Source organism: Chlamydomonas reinhardtii, chromosome 15 (assembly GCF_000002595.2).
Source record: "Chlamydomonas reinhardtii strain CC-503 cw92 mt+ chromosome 15, whole genome shotgun sequence".
In the NCBI taxonomy this organism is placed as follows: Eukaryota; Viridiplantae; Chlorophyta; class Chlorophyceae; order Chlamydomonadales; family Chlamydomonadaceae; genus Chlamydomonas; species Chlamydomonas reinhardtii.
The window spans coordinates 368092-389464 of record NC_057018.1 but is presented as its reverse complement, the minus strand read 5'-3'; the positions used below and the strand labels follow the sequence as shown (position 1 = coordinate 389464).

The following is a 21373-nucleotide window of genomic DNA, read 5'->3' as shown; positions in this document are numbered from 1 at the left end:
TGCATTATTGTAAAACTGTTTTTGCGTGTATTTAGCACCTTGTCAACATGCAGAGCCTCCAGTCCCAGTCGCTGCGCTGCTCGCGGGTCCACTCGTTCACCAGCGCTCCGCGGCCAGTCACGCGGTGCTCTCTGCGCGTTGCATGCAGCACCTCGGACCGTAACTTCCAGCGTGCCGAGGAGGTGCCCTCGGCTGTAACCCGGGTGGCGCATGCTTGCGTGGCGTCGATCGCTGCTCTCACCGTCCTGGCTTCCGGTGAGCAACAGCCACGACTACTGGCTGCAACTACCTCACTCGTACCAAGTCGCTAGCCCAGACAGTCCAGGCACAGCCAACCTGAATATCTGACATGTGCGTGGACATGCCTGACCGTTGCTCGTCGCGGCAGGTGTGAGCCCCGCGCTCGCTCGCCCTGAGGGCGTCAACCGGCCAGACCTGCTGCCTAAGGGCGAGGTGACGTCGGTCATTGATGTGGCAGGCTTCCTGACGCCTTCGGAGGTGAGGGGGAGGCGACGCCTGTCGTGAGGGCGCGCGGGCCCGGGCAGGGCGGACGTCGGCCGGGAAACGGGAGTGCTTGCGGGTTTTGCTTGCGGCGCCCTTGCCTCCCGCATTCCCATGGTACCAGCCCCCTCCTGACTATGCCACAAATCATGTGAAGCCCTTTGACCTCACCATATGCCACGCGCAACAAAAGTCACGTGCAGCCGTGCCCATCGTGCGTGCCCATCCCAAAGATGCAAACGATAGCCTCGCTAACAGCTTGCAAACTCTGACACAACAGGAGAAGCGCATCATCACGGAGGTATCCAACCTGGAGAAGGACACCGGCTTCAAGCTGCGTGTGCTGGCGCAAAACTACCCTGAGACGCCGGGTGCGTGACAGCGCGGCCTTTGTTACCACAAGTTGGAAGAAAGCTGGAGAGCTAGCGAGGTTGGGGCAGGGCATAACCCGCGGGCTTGGTTAGCATGCAGGACCGGGGCTTCGACTCGGCTTGCACAGATCCCGGTGCCCGGCTGGATAGGTGGAGCGGTGGTGCTGCCCATGCATCAGAAACATGCCCACGCCGGCACGCACTCGCTCGACATGTCAACACACGCATGCCAACCCGGTCCTTTTGTCGTGCTTTTCCCAACCCCCCCCCTTCCTTAACTAGTCATGAATGTAACCCCTCCGCGCAACACACAGGCCTGGCCATCCGCGAGTACTGGGGTGTGGATGACAACACGGTGGTGTTTGTGGCCGATCCCACCTTTGGCGACATCCTCAACTTCAACGTGGGCGCCGGCATCGACCTGGAGGTGCCGCGAGTGAGTTTGTTAAATGTTTTGAGTGATAATTCTTTTGGGATCTGGGTTGGAAGCTTGAGCTTTGAATGAATCTTGCCTTCTTGGTAGGAAGTGATTAGGAGGTGCCGCGAGTGAGTTTGTCGATGTGTGGGTTTGCAAGGAGCTTGCCTTCCTGGGGGGAATGTTATGACAGGTTGTGTCGGGCTGGTTTGGGCGGAGGGTCTTGTGGGGCAGCTTGGATGGGGGCGTCGAGGTTGGGGGCTTTGGTAAGGTTCAGAGGGGTTGGGACGAGGGACCAGCTTGCGAACCAGCACGTGGCGGGATTTACAGCATTCGTGCTTAAGGCTATAGTTGCAGCCCAAACCCCAGACGACACACACACATACTTACACATACCCACACATACCACAAACCGTTTGTCCCGTGTGTGTGTGTGCATGCAACTACAGAGCTTCTGGGGCCGCCTGGCGGGCAAGGTGAGGCCATTGGCGTTCAACGAGTAGTGGGCAGTCAAGCGGTTTGAGCATCGGGCGGTCGGTTGGTCGTTAGGCAGTGGAGGGTGGGCCGGGTTGGCGTGGGTTGCGGTGCGCACCACGCGCTGCATCAATCCGCCAATGGCTGCTGCTGTCGCATCTGATGGTTGGGGCTCCCCGCCGCACAAGAATTTTGGGACCGTAGTTGATCCACCTCTGTCCCTGCATCTGACCCCGCTGCCCCCCACCCCAAACAACACCAACAACGCCCAAACAGTACGGCAACAAGTTCTACTGGCAGGAGAACGGCGAGGCGGCTTCCATCCTCAACGCGGTGAGAGAAAGAGCGATAGCTCGTGGGGAGAGATGAGCTCAGCTTGGTTGGGTTCGCGTTCGGGTTGATGCATGGGTTGGTGAATTTCGGAACATGCACGTACGTGTGAATGGGACCAGAGGGACTACTGGTAGCAGGGCACCCGGTTGGTCATCCCATCACATGCCGCGTACCGTACTGCCTTGCGCTTTTGCGCACCTACCAGCCTTACTTGGCGCGTGCACACAATCAACCACATACGCCGTCCGCCCTTTCTCCTAGTGCTTTCTTGACGATTATTTTTTTGAGAGACGGGTGTGCTTCCGTTTCTGTTGCAGGTGTCGGCGATCGACACGTGCCTTCGCGAGGAGCCCGGCCGCTTCAAGTGCAGCACCGTACAGGTGCGACCCCGACCTGGGAGTGGGAGCGGCAGGGCCACCGTGATGGCAGTGTGTGTGGGGGGGGGGAAGGGGATGTGTGTGTGGGGGGGGGGGGGTCGCCACACATATTCATTTAACAACACGTGTCGTGGATGGTCGACCGCCGGCGCTGCCTCCTGTCACGCCCTCCCGCGCAACCCCACACTCGTAGATTGTGTTTTGTCAGCACACTGCTTAGTGCACCCCGTACAACGGTGAATGCCTTCATGCTTTGTGTAACGAGCATGCCCGTTGGGCAACTTGGTACCTTACACTTTGGAATTCGCGCTTTGCTCGCTCGCTGTTGCCCGCAGGGGGACTTCGGTGAGAAGGCCACCTCCGGCCCCTTCGGCAAGGCCTTTGGCCTCGACAAGTAAACACGGATCATGAACGGCGTTTGGTCTCGATAAATGACGTAGCAACGTGTGTGATGCGATGAATTCGTTGGCCGCTGGAACAGAGCAAGGGGCATGAGGCCCCACGGCCATGATTTGGGGGCTAATGCTGCTGACAGGCGCGCGGGCATTGCCTGGTGGTGTTCGAAGGGCTAGGGCTTACATTGAGATTTTGAGGCCTGAGGTCAGCAGGAGGCGGCATGGTGAATGAAGCTGGTCACATGCACGGCATGTGTGTTGGTGTACGGTACGGAATGTGTGAGCTCTAGGCAAGGGGGGCGGGCTTGAAAACAGGGAAAGCGTGGAGGTGCTGGAGTGGGCGGCCGCCAGCAGCCCGGATGACGGAGCAGGGCTAAAGGCTACCGGTAGCTTCGCAGGCTTTGCGTGGAAGGGGAAAGTGTTTAGGCAATCAAGTGTTTGGGAGTTGCAGGAGGTGTGGCCGAGGACATTGGAGCGTAGGGGATGGGCTTTATATTTTCACGCGTGCACCAGGCGGTTCGCAGCTTTCAACCATGCGTCTCCTGGGGGATGTATTTTAAAGTTACGGTGTAACCTTAACTCCCCCGACATGCCTGTCGTATCAGAATCACAGTTCTGTACGGGTCTCTCACTGCCGTACGGCCCTTGCTGTGCCGGGGGTGGGTAGGGAGCTCCCCGACGGCCATAAGTTCCCCCATGCCTCCGCCCACAGTCCGAGTCACTGTACATACGCGGCTTACGCTGCAGCGCCAATGGAAGACACAACCACTGAGTTTTACAGCCACGATCCCACACGGCCACACAGGCACGGCCCCGGCTCCAAATGGGGTAGCGTTGTTCTACCCTGCGTATTAATAATGAACCCACTTATTTACACCAACAAAAATTGTAACAAAATGCGCGCACGCAAGTAAGTGTTGGAAGCACCACTCCATTCCGTTTAACCCATGCCGGTGAACCCCAGCGCTCTGCAGACAGGCCCGTAGCGCCTGCCACCGGCACCACCCTGACACCCAGGGGACGGTCCAACTTCCCCTGCTAATACCAAATGCTGCTAACGAGACAAACAAACAGTCAACATCCAAACTTCCCCTGCTAACAACTGCTGTTCTCGAGTTACATACCAAACCCACTCCCAATCACCACTGCTGTCCCTGCATACCGTTGCTTTGTTAGCAAATTTCCTTGCGCCGTGCACCGGCAACACGCACCTGGATCACTGCCATCCTTACTTTCCAGCCACACGGCCCTGGGCGCAGGTACCGCTAGGGTAGAGGCGCAGACACCAGCAAAGGGGCTGCATTGATGCAAGAAGCTGCAATGGTGCAAGAGGCTGCACTGATGCAAGTGGCGAGCCAGTGGGCGCCGCCTTCTCCCTGCGGAAAGGACGATGCCGCCCCGCCCCCGCCCCCGCCCCCGCTCGCCCCCCTCCCCCCCACCCCTGCCCCCACCCCCGCCACCGCTGCCTCTTGACTACTCCGACGCTACCCACGACTCCGAATCCGATCCTAAATCTGCCTTTGACTCCGCCTCTAACTCTAACTGTGACTCTGACCCTGGCCCTGATTCTGTCTCTAACCCAAACCCTGACTCGGCCTCTGCTTTTGCCGCGGCCTCTGCCTCCATTGCAGCCGTGTAGTCCGCTACCGCCGCCGCCTCCTTCGCCGCCGCCTCTGCCGCCGCCGCCGCCGCCTGGCGCTCCAGCCAAGCGCGCTGGTGAGGCAGCGCCGCCTCCTCATCCAAGCACACCTCCCGCGGCGGTGCCTCCGGCGCCGCAGCCCCGCCTCCGCCCGCCCAGTCGTCATCGGCGTCGGCTGCTAGGCGCGCCTGAAAGGCCGCCTGGGCGTCCAGGGCCTGCAGCGCCTGCACCCAGGCCGGGTGGTTGACCAGCCGCGGGTCGGGCTCAGGAACCGTCCAAGCAATCCACGCGTCCTCGTCCTCATCATCCCTGCTCCTGCTCCTGCTCCTGCTCCCGGAAGACCGGTCATCGGAGAACTCGTCGCCGTAGAACTCCCGTTCGCTCCCCGAGTACGGCTCCAGCTCCTTCGTGGTCTGCTTCCAGCGCCCCCACAGCTGCAGCTTCCAGAAGGTTTGCGGCCGTAGGTCGAGACACAGGCGATCCTTCTGCGGCACATCAAAGAATAACGACGTTGCTGCATCGCATACACTGTCTTTGCAGTTTATTTTCTTCTCCTCTTTAAACCCCACAAAAACAACGGCGACCCCATCACAGGAAGGCGGTACAGGTGCTTGCACAGCTAGCTAGCCCAGGCAAACACACAGACAGACACACGCACAACCTTGCGCTTACCCTCCCTTGTGCCCTTTAACAACAGGCACCGCGCAGGCAAAGAGACAGGCGCAGGCGCACGTAAAGCAGTATAAGGGGCAGGGCAGAGCCCCCGGTAGCACACGCGCAAACGCAACGCCCCTTCCCTCCCCTCACCCCTGGTAGTGCTGAGCGCTAGCGACATCCCGCGCACCACCCACCCCACAACAACAACGAGCTGGAGCGCGGCCGCCCGGACGGCCGCAAATGTGGTAACGACTTCGTCCGCAGTCTTCAGTGCATCCTGTACCGCTTTTCCAAACATCCCTGCAACCCCTCAGTGCATCCTGTACCGCTTTTCCGAACATCCTTGCAACCCCTCATGACCCCATCCACACCCCACCCCAGCTCCTCGCTCTCGCCCTTGCCCCCGTTCGACACGCAGGCGTCCCCCATCGCGCGAAAGTTTCCTTACGGGAGTGGTTCAGAGCTAACCCCATCGCGCTCATCCTCCGCCGCGCCTATCTGACAAATCCATGCGTGTGCCCTTTAACGTGTTGCAGAGCGGCTCCTGGCCACATATAAGAGTGGCTCCCGCACACATGTGAAGTGTGGCCGCTGCCCACCTTGAGGCCTGGCGCCCAGAATTCCGACACGTGGCCTCGCGCCCTCAGCCAGTTGAGCGCTGCGAGATTGCCCGCCTCGAACACAGCGAAGGCGTCGTCCTCACGAAAGAAGTTCCCACCCTGTGCAGTGGGCGCACAAACACACACATACACGCATACACAAACAGGCATTTGTACGCAACTGCGCGCGTGTGTTTGAAGCTGACGAGGAGCAATGAACAGTGAGAGGCAGGGATGAGGAGCAAGGCGCAGCACGGGTGCGCTGGCTATGAGCACAGGGAAAACAATGCGCCACGACCATGCAAGCAATGCAGCAAAGCGAACGGTGCGTGCGTGTTCGGCATATGCACATGTAGGGAATAGGGCGCAACAAGAAGACGAGCCCCCCTTTTCCCCCTGCTACCCCTGCCCCCATGCCCCTGACCCTGGCCCTTGACCCCTTGCGCCTGGCCCCCATGCCCCTGCCCCTGTCCATTTCCCTACCCACTGCCCCTTGCCCCTGGCCCCACTCCCACCCCTCACCATGGCGTTGAGCCTCCGCCGCTGCCCCTTCGTCATGCGCTTGCGAGCCGCGACCCCCTCGGCCGCCGCCCATTCCAGCGCCTCCTCGCTGCCGCCACACGCCACAGATTTCAGGCACGCATAGGCCCCGCGCGCACACAGGGCCTTGAGAACGCCCAGCCCCGCACCGCCCTCAGCTAGGCGGCGGAAAGCAAGGGACATGCATTCGCGCTCAGCCTCCAACTCCTCCTGCCGCTGCTGCTGCTGCTGCAGCTGTAGCTTTCGCTGCTGCTTCTCCAACCGCAGCTTCTGCTCCCGTTGCTGCCTTTCTAACCACTGCTGCTGCTCCCGTTGCTGTTGCTGCTGCCACTGCTGTTGCTGCTGTTGTTGCTGGTGCTGTTGTTGCTGTTGCTGTTGCGGGTGTGGGTGCGGGTATGGGTGATGGTGCCAATGCTGGTGCGGGTGCTGGTGCTGCTGCGGGTACGGGTGCGGTTGCTGCCAGTGCTGGTTTGGGTGTTGCAAGTGCTGGTGCTGTTGCGGATGCTGCCAGTGCTGCTGCTGGTGATGCAAGTGCTGGTGCGGTTGCTGGTACGGTTGCGGCCAGTGCTGATGCGGTTGCTGGTGCTGCCAGTGCGGTTGCTGGTGAGGTTGCTGGTACGGCTGCTGCCAGTGCTGGTGCGGTTGCTGGTGCTGATGCGGTTGCTGGTGCTGGTGTTGTAAGTTCTGGTGCTGCAAGTGCTGGTGCGGTTGTGGCGGTTGCTGTTGCTGCGGCTGAAGCTGCGGCTGTGGCGGTAGCAGCGGCGGCGGCGGCGGCTGTGGCAGCGGTGGCGGCGGCGGCGGTGGTGGTGGCAGTGGTGGCGGGGGCGGCGGCGGGGGCAGCAACGGCTGCGGCGGCTGCGGCTGCGGCTGCGGCTGCGGCTGCGGCTGCGGCTGCGGCTGCGGCTGCGGCTGCGGCTGCGGCTGCGGCTGCGGCTGCGGCTGCAGCTGCGGTTGCGGTTGCAGCTGCGGTTGCGGTTGCAGCTGCGGCTGCGGCTGCGGTTGCGGTTGCAGCTGCGGTTGCGGTTGCGGTTGCTCGCCACCGCCCACCCCAGCTCCGCCCGCTCCAACCTCGCCTCCTTCGCCTCCGCCTCCTCCTCCGCCGCCGCCTCCACCTACGCCCGCTCCGCCTACCTTCGTTAGCTCAAGCAACTGCAGCAGAAACGCGTCGCCCCAGCCCGCGCACGCCTTGCGGCCCACAAGCCAGGTCGGAACCACTGCGCCACGGTCACCCAGCAGCCGAAGCAGCTCCGGCGGCCGCGCACCCGCTCCTGGCAGCACGAAGGACCGGAGGAACTCCAAATCAGTCCGGACCGGAACGCCACACTCGTCCCACAGGTAGGCCAGAGCATCTGTGTGCCCGCCCGAGGCCGCCGCCTCCGCCACAGACGCGTCCGGCACCAGCCCAAGCGACTGCAGGTGTTTCAGCCGTGCAAGGAAATCGGGCTGTGCGGCCGCCCCCTTCCACAGCTCCACACCCGCCGCGCCGCGCAAGCCACGAACCACTTGCCGCGCCACAGCCGGCGGCCAGACCGACTTGAGGAAGTCAAGCTTGGCAGCCCAGCAGGCCGTGGGGCTGGCAGCGGCGGCGGCGAGGAAGCCTAGCAGCCTGTCACCTCGCCGCCCGTTTTCGTCCTCTGACGCCGCTGTTGATGCTGCAGTTTGCTGCTGCTGCTGCTGTCGCCCTGCCCAGAGGCTGCCGTGGTGCCGCACCATCACCGACACCGGGCAGCCCCAGATCACAGCCTCCAGCAGTCCGCACCTCGCAGCACGCCGCTCCTCGTGCAACGCCGCATCCTCCAACGCAACAGGCGCAAGCAGCTCCGGCAGGAGCAGCTGTAGCAGCTCCTCTAGCAACCCCACCTGCCCCGCCCGCGCCGCCGCTTGGGCGTCTCTGACGCTAGGGCTGTAGCCGTGCGCCTGCTGCAGCCATTCCAGGATGTGGGGCTGGGCGCCGCGACAGGCGGCCAACGCTGACGCGGCCACTGCTGAAGTGGCCGTACTTGCCGAGGGCTGTTGCAGCAGCAGCTGCAGTGCTGGCAGGTGCCCGCCCTCCGCCGCGGCGGCCGCAGCATCAGCAATGAGGGCGGCTTCTGCGGACCCCACGGCTTCAAGCAGCAGCTGCAGCACCCTCAAATGGCCGTCGGCCGCAGCGGCGATGAGGGCATGCTCGCTGAGAGAGCAGCCCTCGCCGTGCAGCAGCCGCTCGCAAATCGCCAGGTTGCCGGCTGCAGCGGCCGCCGTCAGCACCTCCGGCTTCAGGGCGCAGCCGCAATGCGCCAGGGCCGCGTCCAGGCTGGGCGTGTGGCCCGAGGACGCGGCCAGGCACAGCAGCCGCTCGCGCTGGCGAAGGCTGAGACAGCGCCAAGGCTCGGGGCGGCCCCAGTGCGCTGTGAAGGCATGCCCCGGCCAGGACGGCTGGGCGCGGTGAGGCTCTTCATCCTTTGTGCTTTTTTGACCCAGCGTTATCAGAAAATAGCTTTCGCGAAGCAGTGCTGCGGTCTCGCTGTCCATGAGTTTGAGCGACGCAGCGCACTCGTTCGGATGGAGCTGCTCGGCGATGCGACGCACAAGCTCGGGCGTGAGGCGCTTCCACATGCATTCATGCAAGTCGGGTACAACACGCATTATTTGTATCTCCAAGGCAAGTCAACCAGACAACTTGCGAGAAGAAGCACGTCTGTAGCGCTAGACGTGGCTGTAGGATAACAGCTGTGCAGGAAGTTTTACACATACTTCAGTAGGGTATAACCTATGTGCACCTCGACGCATTTGGTGGAACCCAAAATGATGGGCGCTCGCAGCATGGGGGCTGGAAACGGTCGGACCCGGTGTACCCGTACGTGGGGCGGGTATCTCGTACACGCTCGTACCCGTTTGCCCCTGCTGCTGTTGCTGCTGCTACCACAGCCAACCCGCTGAACTTCACAGCGTTACCCGCCCAGGGCTGGGAGAAATGTAAGCTAGTATGGCAAGCAAGGACTGGGCCTGGCCCTGCCTGGCGCGTTGGGCCCGGGACTCGGAGGCGGGGAGGCGCGGAGGGAGGCGGAGTTTCAGCGCCCCCTGGACCCGGGGCCTGTTCTCCCAGGGGTTCTCCAGCCCACATCGGTTAGCATGTACGCTGGGCAGGGTGCGGTGGCGGCGGTGGTGGATGGCGCCGGAGGCACACGGAGGCACCGGCGATGGCGGCGGAGGGGCAGCGGCCGGGGAGGCGGCACAGCAGCAGGCGGCACAGCAGAAGGCGGCCGCGGCAGAGGCGGCGTCACGCCACCAAACGGATTGATGGCGCCGGCGGCGGAGGGGCTGGGGAGGCGGCACAGCAGCAGGGGCACAGGGCCCCTCTGGGAGTTGGTGGCGGCAAGAGGGCGGGATGGCGGCAAGAGGGCGGGACGGCGGGAAGAGGGCGGGACGGCGGCAAGAGGGCGGGACGGCGGAAAAGGGCGGGACGGCGGCAAGAGGGCGGGACGGCGGCAAGAGGGCGGGACGGCACCAAGAGGGTGGGACGGCGACAAGAGGGCGGGACGGCGGCAAGAGGGCGGGACGGCGGCAAGAGGGCGGGACGGCGGCAAGAGGGTGGGACGGCGGCAAGAGGGTGGGACGGCGACAAGAGGGCGGGACGGCGGCAAGAGGGCGGGACGGCGGCAAGAGGGTGGGACGGCACCAAGAGGGTGGGACGGCGACAAGAGGGCGGGACGGCGGCAAGAGGGCGGGACGGCGGCAAGAGGGTGGGACGGCGACAAGAGGGCGGGACGGCGGCAAGAGGGCGGGACGGCGGCAAGAGGGCGGGACGGCGGCAAGAGGGCGGGACGGCGCCAAGAGGGCGGGACGGCGCCAAGAGGGCGGGACGGCGGCAAGAGGGCGGGACGGCGCCAAGAGGGCGGGACGGCGCCAAGAGGGCGGGACGGCGGCAAGAGGGCGGGACGGCGCCAAGAGGGCGGGACGGCGACGAGGCCAAAAGCGTCACGCGGGTCTAAAGCCCCAATAGCAGAGACAGTGGCCCGGTTGGGGAGACGGCTCCAGCGGTGGACCTGGACGGAGATGGCTGAGATGGGGCGGCGCCGGGGCCCCGTCTGTGCCCACGTCAGCCTTCGGCATTTGGCGCGGATTACGCAAGCTAAGTGGCTGGTGCGGACACGCAAGTTGTTGGCTACAAGGTGGTGTGCACGAGCATGCGTGCTATCCTGTCCCCGTAAGTGCCAGTGGCCCCAGTACCAAGTGAACGCCGGACACGCCGGAAACCCCCAAGGAGCAAGGACAAGGCGACGCGGAAGCGAGCGCAAGGCCAATTGCGCTGGCCCCTCCCGCCCCTCCCACTCATCCCTCATAGTTCAGGCCCTGTCTACGCATGGCGCCACGACGCTCGCGGAGCAAGAAGGCCAAGAAGGTAGGTGGGAAGGGTTGGCCGTCGGGACGTGCGGGGAACCCTACGGTTGATTGGCCGTCACTCACCCTCCCTCGCCCTCACTCACCCTCTTGGTTCTCTTGTAACCAATGCAATGTCACTCACCCCATGCACAGGCGGGGCAGGGCCTGAAGCTATTGGGGTGCGCAGCCCACGAGCGCGACTCCGTGCCAGAGTAGCCAAGGTTCTGATTTGGAGCGCATAATGCATTATGTTACAGGCATGGCCTTCTATCTGCAGTATGACAATCGGAGCCCATAATGCACTATGCCGTATAGCATTGCCTCCTGCACTATGCCATATAGCATTGCCTCCTGCAGTATGGCATTCGGAGCGCATACTGCGCTATGCCACAAATGTAACCCAGGCCCACGGGTCCGCGCCGACATGATTGACATCAGAGAAGTCGACGTTTCCACGAAGAAGACGTTCTACAAACGGCTGCAACAAACCTAATCAGCAGAACCCCGATGGGGCGCCGTGGGACCTGCGCCGCCATCGCCTTTATATGCAGGGCTTTGCTCTGAGGCGGGCCCATACGAAGGCATCTGGCTTAATAGTGGACAGACGCTGATGCAGGAGTGTCCAGCGATCGGCTCCACTGGCTTGCACCTGCGCCCCGAGCGGACTCGGCGTATGTCGCGGGGCGGAGGTGCAAGCCAGTGGAGCCGGTCGCTGGACACTCCTGCATCAGCGTCTGTCCACTCAGAGCATAAAGGCGATGGCGGCTCAGGTCCCGCGGCGCCCGATCGGGGTCTGCTGATGAGGTTTGTTGCATCAGCCGTTTGGGGAACGTCTACTTCGTGGGAAACATCTTCTTCTGCGATTGCTAAAGCAGCGGATACCTTCCTTCAGCGCAATCAACCATCAGCTTCATCACAAACACGCTGGCCTTGCTCCGGAATGCGTGCGCGTAGGCATGGCTCCACCACTCCTCTCCGTCGCCTGGTCGCGGCCTTGACCCCATGCCCGCCCCGCCAGCAGCCTCTCCCGCTCCCACCTCTCCCGCTCCACTGAAGCTGCCCCCGCCACTGCGCCTCTACCTTTACGTTCGCCTTCACGTTCGCCTTTGCAATCCATCCGCGCCATTGGCTCCCAGCTAACGGTTTTTGGCTGCGCGCCGTACAGGCGGTTGGCACCGAGCCATGTCCCAACTCCCAAATCCCAACTTCAAAATCCCGACCACCTCTCCATCCTGCAACAACACTGCTATGTAGCAAAGCCTACTTGCCGCGTCACGTCATCCAACGGCATTACCCCGCCCCCCCCCCCCAACTACACGAGTGCCACACAGCACAAACAAAATCCCTGGCGCAAGTAGAGTACACACAAGCATGGCGCTGGCGGCGGCACCACCACCTGGCTAGACTGGCGCAGGCCGCACAGGCCCCGCTCATGCCGCCGCTTTTGCAGCCGCTTGTGCCGCCGCCTGTGCCGCCGCCTTTGCCGCCGCCTTTGCCACCGCCTTTGCTTCCGCCGCCTCTGCTTCCGCCGCCTTTGCTTCCGCCGCCTTTGCTTCCGCCGCCTTTGCCGCCGCTTTTGCCGCCGCCTTTGCCGCCGCTTTTGCCGCCGCCTTTGCTTCCACCGCCTTTGCTTTCGCCGCCTCTGCTTCCGCAGCCGCGGCTTGGCGCTCAAGCCAGGCGCGCTGGTGAGGCAGTGCCGGCATCTGCCGCTGCCGGCGCGCGCGTGCCTGGAGCACGCGTGCCCGTGCACGTGCGCGTGCCACAGCTGCTGCTGCACCGTCCCCTTCACCGTCGCTGCCAAGGTCGTCACCGTCAGCACCAGCAGCACAGACCCCAGCAGCGCCACCGCCGGCACCGACATCAACATCGGCGTCGTACGCCATCCACACCACCCACTGCTTCTGCTCTTCCAGGCCCTTCAGCGTCTGTACCCATGCGGGCGGGCTGACATGCCCGCGCTGTGCCGGCAAATCCCACCTACCCCAATACCCGTCCTCCCCATACACAGGTAACACAGGAGATCCACCATCTGACACGTCGCCGTCTTGGCTGTCCTCTTCCGTGCCTGGGTGCGGCTCCGGCTCTTTCGTCATCAGCTGGCAGCGGGCCCACAGCTGCAGCTTCCAAAACGAGTGCGGTCGCACGGGCGCCTTGTCGTCGCGCAGCAACTGGTTCTGCAAAGTGCAGGACAACGGCAGCACCACAACAGCAGCAGCCAACAGGCCCCGGCGTGGCACAGGTTCAGCGCATGCACAGCGCAGGTGGTGGTGGGGGCAGGCACCGATACACACCGGCAGCTCCTTTGCAATGCCGCCTGCCCGTGCAAGCCTACAAACACACCGGCCACCGCCGAGGGCCACCGGCCTGACCCCAAGCCCCTCACGTGACGCCCCACCCCCCCACCCCCACCACGCCACGCCACGCCGTCTGCCACACAGCCCAGCCGCTTTGCCCCCTCCCCCTCTGCCGCCGCTCCCGTGCCCCCTGCCGCCTTTGTTTAGTTCCCCAGCGCCAAACCTAGTCGAGTGTGAATCCCGCTTACCTTGAGGTCTGGCAACCAGTATCCCGACAGGTGCCCGCTAGCAAGCAGCCACTTAAGCGCCGCGACGTTGCCCGCCGCAAACACGGAGCGGGCGTCATCGCAACGCAAGCTGTCCCCGCCCTGACACGGCACGGGAAGCACACACGGCGTCTTGGTGAGGGGAGGGGTTACATTCATGGGCATTTAGGAAATGGAGCCGTAGCCAGGACCAGTACTTTAACAGAGGGGCCGGGCACATCGCGGTCGGTCGGAATGGGCTTAGAGCATGTCGGCAGATACCAGTTATCGTCCTTACGACGCAGACTACGACTCCTAATACGTTTACAGACTTGTTCCTCGGTCGTGTGGCAGCCAGCGCACGCTTTCAAGGTGGTTGAAATGACCGAGTTCTGGGTTCCCGGCGACCGGGCGCTTCCCCATGTGGGGGCCAGGCCAGGCGGCATGCACGCGGACAACAGGGTATGCATGCGTGTGTGTGTGTGGTAGGGTGCGGCAGGGTAAACGAGTCAAAGGATAGAGGGCCCCCCGCCCCATGCCCCATGCCCCATGCTCCACGCCCCATGCCCCACGCCCCATGCCCGACGCCCCCACCGCGACCTCACATCGGCGTCATGCCTCCGCCGCTGCCCCTTCGTCATGCGCCGCCGAGCCGCCGCCAGCTCAGCCACCGCCCACTCGAGCGCCTCTTCACTGCCAGCGCACGCCACAGACCCCAGCGATACGGGGGCGCCGCGCGCACACAGCGCTCGCAGAACGCCCAGTCCCGCGCCCTCCTCTGCAGCTTGCTTGAACGCAAAGCCCAGCCATTCGCATTCCACCTCCGCCTGGTCTTCCCGCCGCCGCCGCTGGTGCTGCTGCTGCTGCTGGTGCTGCTGTTGCTGCTGGTGCTGTTGCTGTTGCTGTTGCTGTTGCTGTAGCTGTTGCTGGATTTGGTGCTGGTGCTGGTGCTGTAGCTGTTGTTGCTGGTGCTGGTGCTGGTGCTGCTGGTGCTGCTGCGGCTGCTGCTGCGGCTGCTGCTGCTGCTGCTGCTGCTGCTGCTGCTCCCGGCCGCCGCTCCCCTCAGCTCCTCCGCCCTCTCCGCCTCCAAGCCCCCCTCCACCTCCGCCCGCTCCGCCTATCTCTGTTAGCTCAATCAACTGCAGCAGAAACGCGTCGCCACATCCCGCGCTCGCCGCCCAGCCCAGCAGCCAGACACCGAAGTCGACCCCACGCCCCGCCATCAGCCGCAACACTGCGGTCGGCCAGACCCTGCTGTCTGCCGCTACACCCTGTTGCAGCACGAAGGACCGCAGGAACTCGAAACCTATTCGGACCGGCACGCCACACTCGTCCCAAAGGTAGGCCAGAGCATCTGCGTGCCCGCCCCGGGCCGCCGCCTCCGCCGCAGATGCGTCCGGCACCAGCCCAAGCGACTGCAGGTGTTTCAGCCGTGCAAGGAAATCGGGCTGGGCGGCCGCCCCCTTCCACAGCTCCGCACCCGCCGCGCCGCGCAAGCCACGAACCACCTGCCGCGCCACAGCCGGCGGCCAGACCGACTTGAGGAAGTCAAGCTTGGCGGCCCAACAGGCCGTGGGGCTGGCAGCGGCGGCGGCGAGGAAGCCTAGCAGCCTGACACCTCGCCGCCCCTCCTCGTCCTCAGATGCCGCTGTTGATGCTGCTGTTTGCTGGTGCTGCTGCTGTCGCCCTGCCCAGAGGCTGCCGTGGTGCCGCACCATCACCGACACCGGACAGCCCCAGATCACAGCCTCCAGCAGTCCCCACCTCGCAGCACGCCGCTCCTCGTGCAACGCCGCATCCTCCAACGCAACAGGCGCGATCAGCTCCGGCTGGAGCAGCTGTAGCACCTCCTCTAGCAAACCCACCTGCCCCGCCCGCGCCGCCGCTTGGGCGTCTCTGACGCTAGGACTGTAGCCGTGCGCCTGCTGCAGCCATTCCAGGATGTGGGGCTGGCCGCCGCGACAGGCGGCCAACGCTGACGCGGCCACTGCTGAAGTGGCCGTACTTGCCGAGGGCTGTTGCAGCAGCAGCTGCAGTGCTGGCAGGTGCCCGCCCTCCGCCGCGGCGGCCGCAGCATCAGCAATGAGGGCGGCTTCTGCGGACCCCACGGCTTCAAGCAGCAGCTGCAGCACCCTCAAATGGCCACCGGCCGCAGCGGCAATGAGGGCATGCTCGCTGAGAGAGCAGCCCTCGCCGTGCAGCAGCCGCTCGCAGATCGCCAGGTTGCCGGCTGCAGCCGCCGCCGTCAGCACCTCCGGCTTCAGGGCGCAGCCGCAATGCGCCAGGGCTGCGTCCAGGCTGGGCGTGTGGCCCGAGGACGCGGCCAGGCACAGCAGCCGCTCGCGCTGGCGAAGGCTGAGACAGCGCCAGGGCTCGGGGCAGCCCCAGTGCGCCGTGAAGGCGTGCCCTGGCCAGGACGGCTGGGCGCGGTGGGGCTCTTCACCCTTTGTTCTCTTTTGGCCCAGCGTTATTAGAGAATAGCTGTCGCGAAGCAGTGCTGCGGTCTCGCTGTCCATGAGTTTGAGCGACGCCGCGCACTCGTTAGGATGGAGCTGCTCGGCGATGCGACGCACAAGCTCGGGCGTGAGGCGCTTCCAAGCGCATTCATTTGAGTCTGATGTAGTACATGTCAATTCTGTATGTGAGGGAATGGAAAGCTGGAAGACTGGTGTGGAGGTCATTCGCTCTGCAGCGCCAGACGTGGTTGCGTTATAACGCGTGTGTTGAGCATTACACTACAAGTAACTTGATCCTATAAGGTTGAAATGCTATCCATGTGCAGTGGTGAGATCTGAAAGTCGGTGGCCCAAAGTCGGGCATGTGTCCTCCCCTCCTGTCGCCTCCCACGGCCTCCCTTGCTTGTATCTGAACCAGCACCAGCACCAGCACGGGACGCGAACGGCGTATTCACTTGCGCGGGGTCCACGTATCATTGGGTGTAATTTGGGACTGCGCTGTGTCAGGCACATGACTACTACGCCTGCTTCCATTGTTTTGTCCCATCGCTCCACCAGAATGGAACGTCGTAATCTACTTGCCCTGAGCCTTCCTTGCCTCCAGCACTTTCTCGTATCTGCCCTCAGCGCAATCAACCATCAGCTTCATCACAAACACGCTGGCCTTGCTCCGGAATGCGTGCGCGTAGGCATGGCTCCACCACTCCTCTCCCTCCGGCGAGCCCCGTCCCGGCCTTGACCCCATGCCCGCCCCGCCAGCAGCCTCTCCCGCTCCCACCGCCCCGGCCCCGGCCCCGGCCTTCGCTTTCGCCTTTGCTATCTGCGTCTTCGCCACGGCCCGCACCAGCCACGCAAGGACCTCTTCCGGCTCTCCTGCCGCCTCGTCTAGCCTGCAGGCCTCCATGTTCACGTGCTCGGCCGTAAATGCAAACTCGGGACAGCGCCGCTGCACAAGCCGCAGCACCGACACCAGCGCCGGCGCCGCGCCGCGCTGGCTCCGCGGGCCGACCCACATCGCCGCTACAACCGCCCCGGGGTCGGGCGCCAGCCCGACACCATCCCACAGCCACGCCAGGGCGTCGGCGTGCCCGCCCCTGGCCGCCGCCTCCACTGCCCCCGCGTCCGGCGCCCAGCCCAAAGAGTGCAGGCGCTGCAGCCGTGCCAGGAAGTCGGGCCGTCGCGATGCGGCCGCCAGGTCAATCCGCTCCATGCCCTGCAAGAGCAGCCCCACGCCGCCGCCGCTACTGCTGCTGCTACTGCCGCTACTGCTGCTGCTACTGCTACTGCCGCTGCCGCCGCTGGTGCTGCTACTGCCGCCGCTGCTACCGCCGCCGCTGCTGCTACTGCTGCTGCCGCCTCCTGCTGCACCACTGCTACAGCCGCTGGGGGCCAACCGCCGCGGCGCCGACGTGGCGCGAGGCGGCCCCCGGCAGTCGCGCAGCAGCAGGAGGTAGTCCAGCTTGGCGGCCCAGCAGGGCGTGGGGCTGCCCGCGGCGGCGGCCAAAAGGCGCCGCGCCGCGGCCCGCATGGCTCTGGAGTCGGCGGCGGCGGTGGCTGCAGCGGTTGTTGTCACCGCCTCCGCCGCCGCTTCTTCTTCGCCGTGCTTTTGCGGCTGCTGCTGCTGCTGCTGCTGCGGCGGCGGCGGTGGTTTCCGTGCGGTGCCGGGCGCGACACCTGCTTCACGAGGCCGGCAACACTCGGGCCACCACCACAGGCCGTCCCAGTGCCGCCGCAGTGTTTCGACTGGGCAGCTCTCCGCGATGGCGCATAACAGGTCAGTCCGACCCCGTTGCTGCTCCTGCTGCTGTTGCTGCTGCTGCTGCTGCTGCTGCTGCTGCTGCTGCTGCTGCTGCTGCGCCCTCTCCTGCTTCTCCGAAGGCACCGGTGGCTCAGGCCCCTGCAGCTGCAGGAGCTGCAGCTGCTCCGACAGCCCAGCCACAACCCGCCCCGATCCCACAGCCGGATCCCCACCAGTCCCCTCTGCCCCTGCTGCTACTGCCGCGTCTGCTGCTGCTGCCCCCGCTGCTGCTGCTGCTACTGCCGCCGCCGGCCCGGGCGCTAGGCCCGGCAGCAATGTCAGCAGGTGGTCCAGCATTGCCACCTGGCCCTCCCGGGCAGCAATCACAGCGTCTCCCGCAAGGGGTTCACAGCCCAGCACCTGAAGCGCAAGTCAATCAAGCAACAGCAATAACAAACGTTGAATGCGAATATGATGTACGCGTACACCACATGACAGCGATTACAAAGCAGGCGTGCGCGCTCACCTGCATTAGCCAGGCATGTGTTTGGATCTGGCCGCCGGCGCAGGCGCAGGCAGACGCCGCTTCCAGGCATCGATCCAGGTCGGGGGCGTTTGTTGCGCCCAGCAGCAGAGGCAGCACGGGCACGTGACCGCCCCGGGCGGCGTGGTGGAAGGTGGCGGGCAACACGACCGGCGGCCATGTCCGCAACCTGCTGCTGCTGGTGCTGGAGCCGCAGGTTGAGGTTGCGGTAGCGCTGGGGGAGGTGGTGCAGCTGTTGTGGATGGCTGACATGTCGCTGATCATGCTACTGAAGTCATTGCTACAGCTAGCCTCGGCGGTGGTGCGGCCCGCGGTGTGGGTCATGGTGGAGTTTACAGCGGTAGTGCGATCTGGACTGGCGGGCCGAAGAAGTGGGCGAAGCAGCAGCTCGCAGCAGGCCACACTGCCGCCATCTGCAGCCGACTCCACGAGTTGCGCCAACTTCGCATTCGACACGGGGCCGCCCACGAGCAACGCCGCTTCTAGGCTGGGAAGGTGGCCGGAAGATGCGGCCAGGCACAGCAGCCGGACTTGCTGCGACTGGGAGAGCGAGCGCCAGGGCTCGGGGCGGCCCCAGTGCGCCACAAAGGCGGGCCCGGGCCAAGGGTGTTCCGCACGGTGCGGCACGGCCGTGTCATCGCGTTCTTGGCCCAGCGTTAGCGTTTTGTAGTTGCCCAGAGCCGCTGCTGTCTCGGTATCCACAAGTTTGAGCACTGCAGCCACTTCATTTGCGTGTAAATGCCCGGCGACGCGGCGAACAAGCTCTGGCGTCAGCCGCTTCCAGTGGCATTCACTAGCTTGCTCACATGAGTGCATCCGGGTATTTGTGTATGGAGACCGTCCTGGACTGTCCTAGGAAGGTTGTCGAGTTAAGTGCACCGACATGCGAGTCGCAAGACAAACCCTCTGAAGAGCCTTGAAACATACTTAGTTCCCAAATCAAAGAGCGCATGAGTCGCCAACATTATACAAACAGTTTTAAGGCCCACGGCTGCTGCAATGACCGGGCCCTGCACAGTGCACGTACCCAACATCTTTGTCTGTCCTAGTCTCTCCCCTAGTCTCGCCCCCTCATCAGGCCCAAGTCCGTTGCCCATCCCAGCACCAATCCACATCACATCGCACACACCACCACACACCGCAGCGCCATGACAGGACCGAAGTCATGAAAGGCAGAAGCCCCGTCGCGCGCAGCTGTCCTGGCCCGGGCACGCCTTCACGGCGCGCTGGGGCCGCCCGGAGCGCCGGCTGCTGTGCCTGGCCGCGTCCTTGGGCCACGCCGTCAGTCTGGACGCGGCCCCGGCGCACCGCGGCTACGCTGTGCATCCGGCAGCCTGGTGGACTGCGAGCGGGTGCTGCATAAGAAGGGTTGTTCTCTAAGGTGGGAGGCCTTGCTTTCCGATGAGAATACTCAGCGCTCGGTGGCGGATGTCTGTCCATGAACTTTTCAGGCCATCCCCTGTCCCTGATCCCGCGCAAGTCCTCGCAACGTTCTCATATACTATGGCTCTGCAAGACGGAAGATGTGCGCTCGCATGCAAAGGGTGATGCCAACCAGCACGATCCAGCGGGGAGGCTGAACATGCCATAGCTGTCCATGCCATGTATGACGGCCTGTCAACATGCCGTGCCTTCCCAAGGCGTATCGGTTGGCCACGGTGCGCTCCGTCGTCGCAACCGTGTATGAGGTCATATGTTTGAGCGCGCATTCGAATCGGGGGCTAACCGGCTGGCTCCCGCCTGGCCACTGAGGACGCAACCGCGCCTGTACGGCGCTTGCGGGGACAGGCGGGGAGGACTGGAGCCCCCACGGGCATACAGATGGAGCTGGACCGTTTCCTTGGCGCCTACAGTATTGTTGATAGGGACGTTTAATTAGAAAGAGACACATTACAGCGCCAGACCAGCAGCAAATTCTTGCCGAGTTCCTGGCTCCCCTTCTGTGACATATTCTCTGCTGAGGCATTAAACCTCTGCGTTGCCATACATTCAGTCAACACGGAATTAGGTTGTCGCTGAGAGCGGGCAGGCTTCCTAGCCCGCGCCCGCAGGAGTCTGCAAATGGCTCGCACGTTCCTGCTAGGTATTATCTCATGATGGGCATTTGGATTGCAGCCTGTCAGCGGTGTTCCAAAGGCTCGCGGCAAAGCAACAGGGGCATTCAGCGGAGAGTGTGACACCTTCTCTGTTACCCGTTCACAGGGTTAGCATGCGTGGGGTTGTTATCTACGCTGGCTGTCGCACAGGTAGGACTTAACATCGCGAGCGGGAGAAAGGAGTGAGGCGGGCGAGGAGTTCATTTACCCAGGGTGCATATGAGCGAGCCGTGCGCAGGTGCAAATCTTCTTCGAACATACGGAGGATAACATCATACGCTGCGCTTGCTACGATGCCTCCCACAGACGCCCTTCACCATCACCACCGAGTACCAGCTGTTGGACAAGCTGAATGCCGACCAGCAAGTTATGCTTAAGGATGCGGTAAAAGCAGCCTACACGGCGCTGCGCAAATACATACAGGTGAGTCTGCACATGTCTCGTTCAGTGCCACGCGCTGAGGCCTCTCCTCGCGCTAGCGAGCCCTTTGAAGCAGCTTCTCCTGCTTGCTTCATAAACGGGGGGGGGGGGGTAGACAGCGGTTTTTGGGACATCGGAAGGCCTTGGCGGGCGCGAGGGACGCCACGGCTAACAGACCTTGGGGCGGCCCGCACCCACAACCCTGAAGAACCCTGTGACCCCGGGGCTAGGGCACCTGCGGTTCCCCAATGCACACGCAGCATGGCTCAGGGGGAGGGGAAATGGCAGCACCTGCCGAGCACGCCGGGGCCGGAGGGGCACGGGCACGGGGGGCGGGAGGTTTGGGGCCAAGATGCATGACAGCTGTGGTATCCGTAGCCCATCAATCGCGGCTGTGACACGGGGGCGGGGCCAGGCACGGCCAGGGGCAGCTAGCTGGCCCTGTGGGCTGTGGGGCATGGTCAGGGGCCGCTGAATGGCCTCACACGGGGTAGCCAATGGCATTGTGGTGCAGCTCAACGGCCCTGTGGGGCCGCTCGGTGGCCTATGGGCTATGGCACGGAGGCCGCTCAGTAGCGCTGTGGGCTGTGGGGCGGAGGCCGCTCAATAGCGCTGTGGGCTATGGGGCGGACGACGACGTCAGCACAGGCACACCCGCAGCCCTTGCGTTGGAAAGCGCGAGTACTGGCGGGATGGGGATGGCCGGATGGGTCGCAGGGCACATGCAAGCACAGGGGCGGGGCGGGGGGGGGGGGGGGGCGCAAAACGTGTCCGGCCGCCGGGGGGCATGGCCGGGCACCTGGGGGTGCCAGACCGTGGGGGTGGACCCGGGGGGGGGGCACGTACGGGGGGGGGCACGTTCGTGGGGGCCTGAGGCCTGCAGCCCCCCCCCCCCCCCTGGAGCCGCGGGTGGGGGG

General features: G+C 64.2%; 5 protein-coding genes across 6 annotated transcripts in view; 2 read left to right on the top strand and 3 right to left on the bottom strand.

Moving 5' to 3' along the window:
* Positions 1–17: 17 nt before the first annotated feature.
* CHLRE_15g636050v5 (uncharacterized protein) lies at positions 18–3451 on the top strand. The gene is made up of 8 exons (XM_001700577.2): positions 18–255; positions 389–498; positions 782–872; positions 1187–1308; positions 1737–1763; positions 2038–2094; positions 2412–2474; positions 2807–3451. Exons 1-8 carry the CDS (start codon positions 48–50, stop codon positions 2867–2869), a joined length of 741 nt encoding a protein of 246 aa, XP_001700629.1. The 5' UTR covers positions 18–47; the 3' UTR covers positions 2870–3451.
* Positions 3452–3629: 178 nt separating this feature from the next.
* CHLRE_15g636004v5 (uncharacterized protein) lies at positions 3630–9022 on the bottom strand. The gene is made up of 3 exons (XM_043070530.1): positions 6284–9022; positions 5762–5881; positions 3630–4990 (listed from the first exon to the last, which is right to left on the bottom strand). The coding sequence occupies exons 1-3, from the start codon at positions 8924–8926 to the stop codon at positions 4340–4342; spliced, it is 3414 nt and encodes a 1137-aa protein (XP_042916394.1). The 5' UTR covers positions 8927–9022; the 3' UTR covers positions 3630–4339.
* Positions 9023–11510: 2488 nt separating this feature from the next.
* Positions 11511–15822, bottom strand: CHLRE_15g635998v5 (uncharacterized protein). The gene is made up of 3 exons (XM_043070529.1): positions 13808–15822; positions 13206–13325; positions 11511–12837 (listed from the first exon to the last, which is right to left on the bottom strand). The coding sequence occupies exons 1-3, from the start codon at positions 15716–15718 to the stop codon at positions 12094–12096; spliced, it is 2775 nt and encodes a 924-aa protein (XP_042916393.1). The 5' UTR covers positions 15719–15822; the 3' UTR covers positions 11511–12093.
* A 98-nt stretch (positions 15823–15920) lies between these two features.
* Positions 15921–18872, bottom strand: CHLRE_15g635993v5 (uncharacterized protein). The gene is made up of 2 exons (XM_043070528.1): positions 17923–18872; positions 15921–17816 (listed from the first exon to the last, which is right to left on the bottom strand). The coding sequence occupies exons 1-2, from the start codon at positions 18754–18756 to the stop codon at positions 16233–16235; spliced, it is 2418 nt and encodes an 805-aa protein (XP_042916392.1). The 5' UTR covers positions 18757–18872; the 3' UTR covers positions 15921–16232.
* A 950-nt stretch (positions 18873–19822) lies between these two features.
* The window catches only part of CHLRE_15g635950v5 (uncharacterized protein), a 14596-nt gene continuing 13045 nt past the window's right edge, over positions 19823–21373 (top strand). For both annotated transcript variants that reach the window (XM_043070527.1, XM_043070526.1), the window contains exons 1-3: positions 19823–20023; positions 20143–20186; positions 20343–20459. In XM_043070527.1, the coding sequence (XP_042916390.1) occupies positions 20002–20023; positions 20143–20186; positions 20343–20459 (183 nt within the window). In that variant the 5' untranslated portion in view covers positions 19823–20001. The remainder of the gene's footprint in view (positions 20024–20142; positions 20187–20342; positions 20460–21373) is intronic.

What these genes read in the sequence shown, in the direction of transcription:
- CHLRE_15g636050v5 (XM_001700577.2), top strand. Translation starts at nt 48, where the DNA reads ATGCAGAGCCTCCAGTCCCAGTCGCTGCGCTGCTCGCGGGTCCACTCG. An exon ending in AAACTACCCTGAGACGCCGG is followed by an intron (nt 873 to 1,186) that starts GTGCGTGACAGC and finishes CGCAACACACAG; the next exon opens with GCCTGGCCATCCGCGAGTAC. An exon ending in TCAAGTGCAGCACCGTACAG is followed by an intron (nt 2,475 to 2,806) that starts GTGCGACCCCGA and finishes TGTTGCCCGCAG; the next exon opens with GGGGACTTCGGTGAGAAGGC.
- CHLRE_15g636004v5 (XM_043070530.1), bottom strand. Translation starts at nt 8,926, where the DNA reads ATGCGTGTTGTACCCGACTTGCATGAATGCATGTGGAAGCGCCTCACG. An exon ending in GGCGGAGGCTCAACGCCATG is followed by an intron (nt 5,882 to 6,283) that starts GTGAGGGGTGGG and finishes CCCACTGCACAG; the next exon opens with GGTGGGAACTTCTTTCGTGA. An exon ending in TCTGGGCGCCAGGCCTCAAG is followed by an intron (nt 4,991 to 5,761) that starts GTGGGCAGCGGC and finishes GATGTGCCGCAG; the next exon opens with AAGGATCGCCTGTGTCTCGA.
- CHLRE_15g635998v5 (XM_043070529.1), bottom strand. Translation starts at nt 15,718, where the DNA reads ATGGACAGCGAGACCGCAGCACTGCTTCGCGACAGCTATTCTCTAATA. An exon ending in GGCGGAGGCATGACGCCGAT is followed by an intron (nt 13,326 to 13,807) that starts GTGAGGTCGCGG and finishes GTGCCGTGTCAG; the next exon opens with GGCGGGGACAGCTTGCGTTG. An exon ending in ACTGGTTGCCAGACCTCAAG is followed by an intron (nt 12,838 to 13,205) that starts GTAAGCGGGATT and finishes TGCACTTTGCAG; the next exon opens with AACCAGTTGCTGCGCGACGA.
- CHLRE_15g635993v5 (XM_043070528.1), bottom strand. Translation starts at nt 18,756, where the DNA reads ATGCACTCATGTGAGCAAGCTAGTGAATGCCACTGGAAGCGGCTGACG. An exon ending in CACATGCCTGGCTAATGCAG is followed by an intron (nt 17,817 to 17,922) that starts GTGAGCGCGCAC and finishes CTTGCGCTTCAG; the next exon opens with GTGCTGGGCTGTGAACCCCT.